General features: G+C 46.8%; 1 protein-coding gene across 1 annotated transcript in view; it reads left to right on the forward strand.

Moving 5' to 3' along the window:
- LOC107568571 (gamma-aminobutyric acid receptor subunit rho-1-like) overlaps positions 1-282 on the forward strand; it is a 4366-nt gene extending 4084 nt beyond the window's left edge. Inside the window, exon 6 of the mRNA XM_016254535.1 lies at positions 147-282. Coding sequence (XP_016110021.1) covers positions 147-159 — 13 coding nt within the window. The 3' untranslated portion in view covers positions 160-282. The remainder of the gene's footprint in view (positions 1-146) is intronic.
- The last annotated feature ends 823 nt before the right edge of the window (positions 283-1105 follow it).

Below are 1105 nucleotides of genomic sequence, written 5' to 3' on the forward strand. Positions count from 1 at the left end.
CGTACACAAACACAGCACACATTTATCCATGCCTCCTCTGACATCTATGTGCAGGTGGTTTTGTTGAACTGAAGAAAACAGATGCATGTGCACAGGCCAAGCGGCAGCTGATGTGATGATACAGGTTAAATGTGTTATTATTTCAGATGCGTACACTGACGACGATCTTATGCTTTACTGGAAGAAGGGCAACGAGTCGCTGAACACGGATGACAAGATTTCTCTGTCCCAGTTTCTCATCCAGAAGTTCCACACCACAACTAAGCTTGCGTTCTACAGCAGCACAGGTAATGCTTCAGTGCTCTCAGATGCTCGTCTGAATGTTTAGCGCAGATCCATCAGCATGACAAACAGGTTTCAGAGTGAAGCCACACTGTGAAATAGTCGCAGTGGCTCTAGACATGTGTCTTAAAGCTCAGGTCTTACTGACTGATGGATGGAGCTTCATCACTGGACAAAGGCTTGACACATTGAACAAAGCTCATCTCCGGTGTGAGCTGCTCCAAAGGACTCTGTTGCTTCTGTTCTTGTTTTGCCTGAATGCTGAGGTTTGACCCTGGCGATCCTCTGTGATGGAGCAGCTGGTGTTCAGGTGAAGACACAGTGTTTGGTAAGAGGGTGCAGATCCAGAGACGGCCCTGCGGTCGATTCAGGCAGCCGGAGAGCATGAGGCACGTGATGTGGCTGCTTTGGCTGACTGAAGGCCAGATGGGCTGCTGTGCTCTGGATCAGCTGCTGAAGGAGCCTGGAGCAGGAGCTGAGCGTCAGGCTTCAGTGCAGTGTATGCTAGCTCATATTAGTCTGGGTTATTTTCACTCAGCTTGTTACAGAAGGGCTTTTCATGTTTTACCCGTTAAAGGCATAGCTCACCCAAAAACAAACATTTGCTGTTAATTTACTCACTCTCAGGTCATCCAAGAGAAAGTAAAGGAGATTTTTGGCTGAAACTGTGCTCCTTGGTGATCCATAAAATGCAAGTTAGCAGCTACTGTCACTTGAGAGTTAAAAAAAGCAAATACAGGCAACACAAGATAAATCCCAGTGGCTCCTGATGATATAGTGAGGTCTTATGAAGCGAAATGATCAGTCTGTGCAAGAAACTGAA

Source organism: Sinocyclocheilus grahami, unplaced genomic scaffold (assembly GCF_001515645.1).
Source record: "Sinocyclocheilus grahami isolate Dianchi unplaced genomic scaffold, SAMN03320097.WGS_v1.1 scaffold1258.1, whole genome shotgun sequence".
Classification (NCBI taxonomy): Eukaryota; Metazoa; Chordata; class Actinopteri; order Cypriniformes; family Cyprinidae; genus Sinocyclocheilus; species Sinocyclocheilus grahami.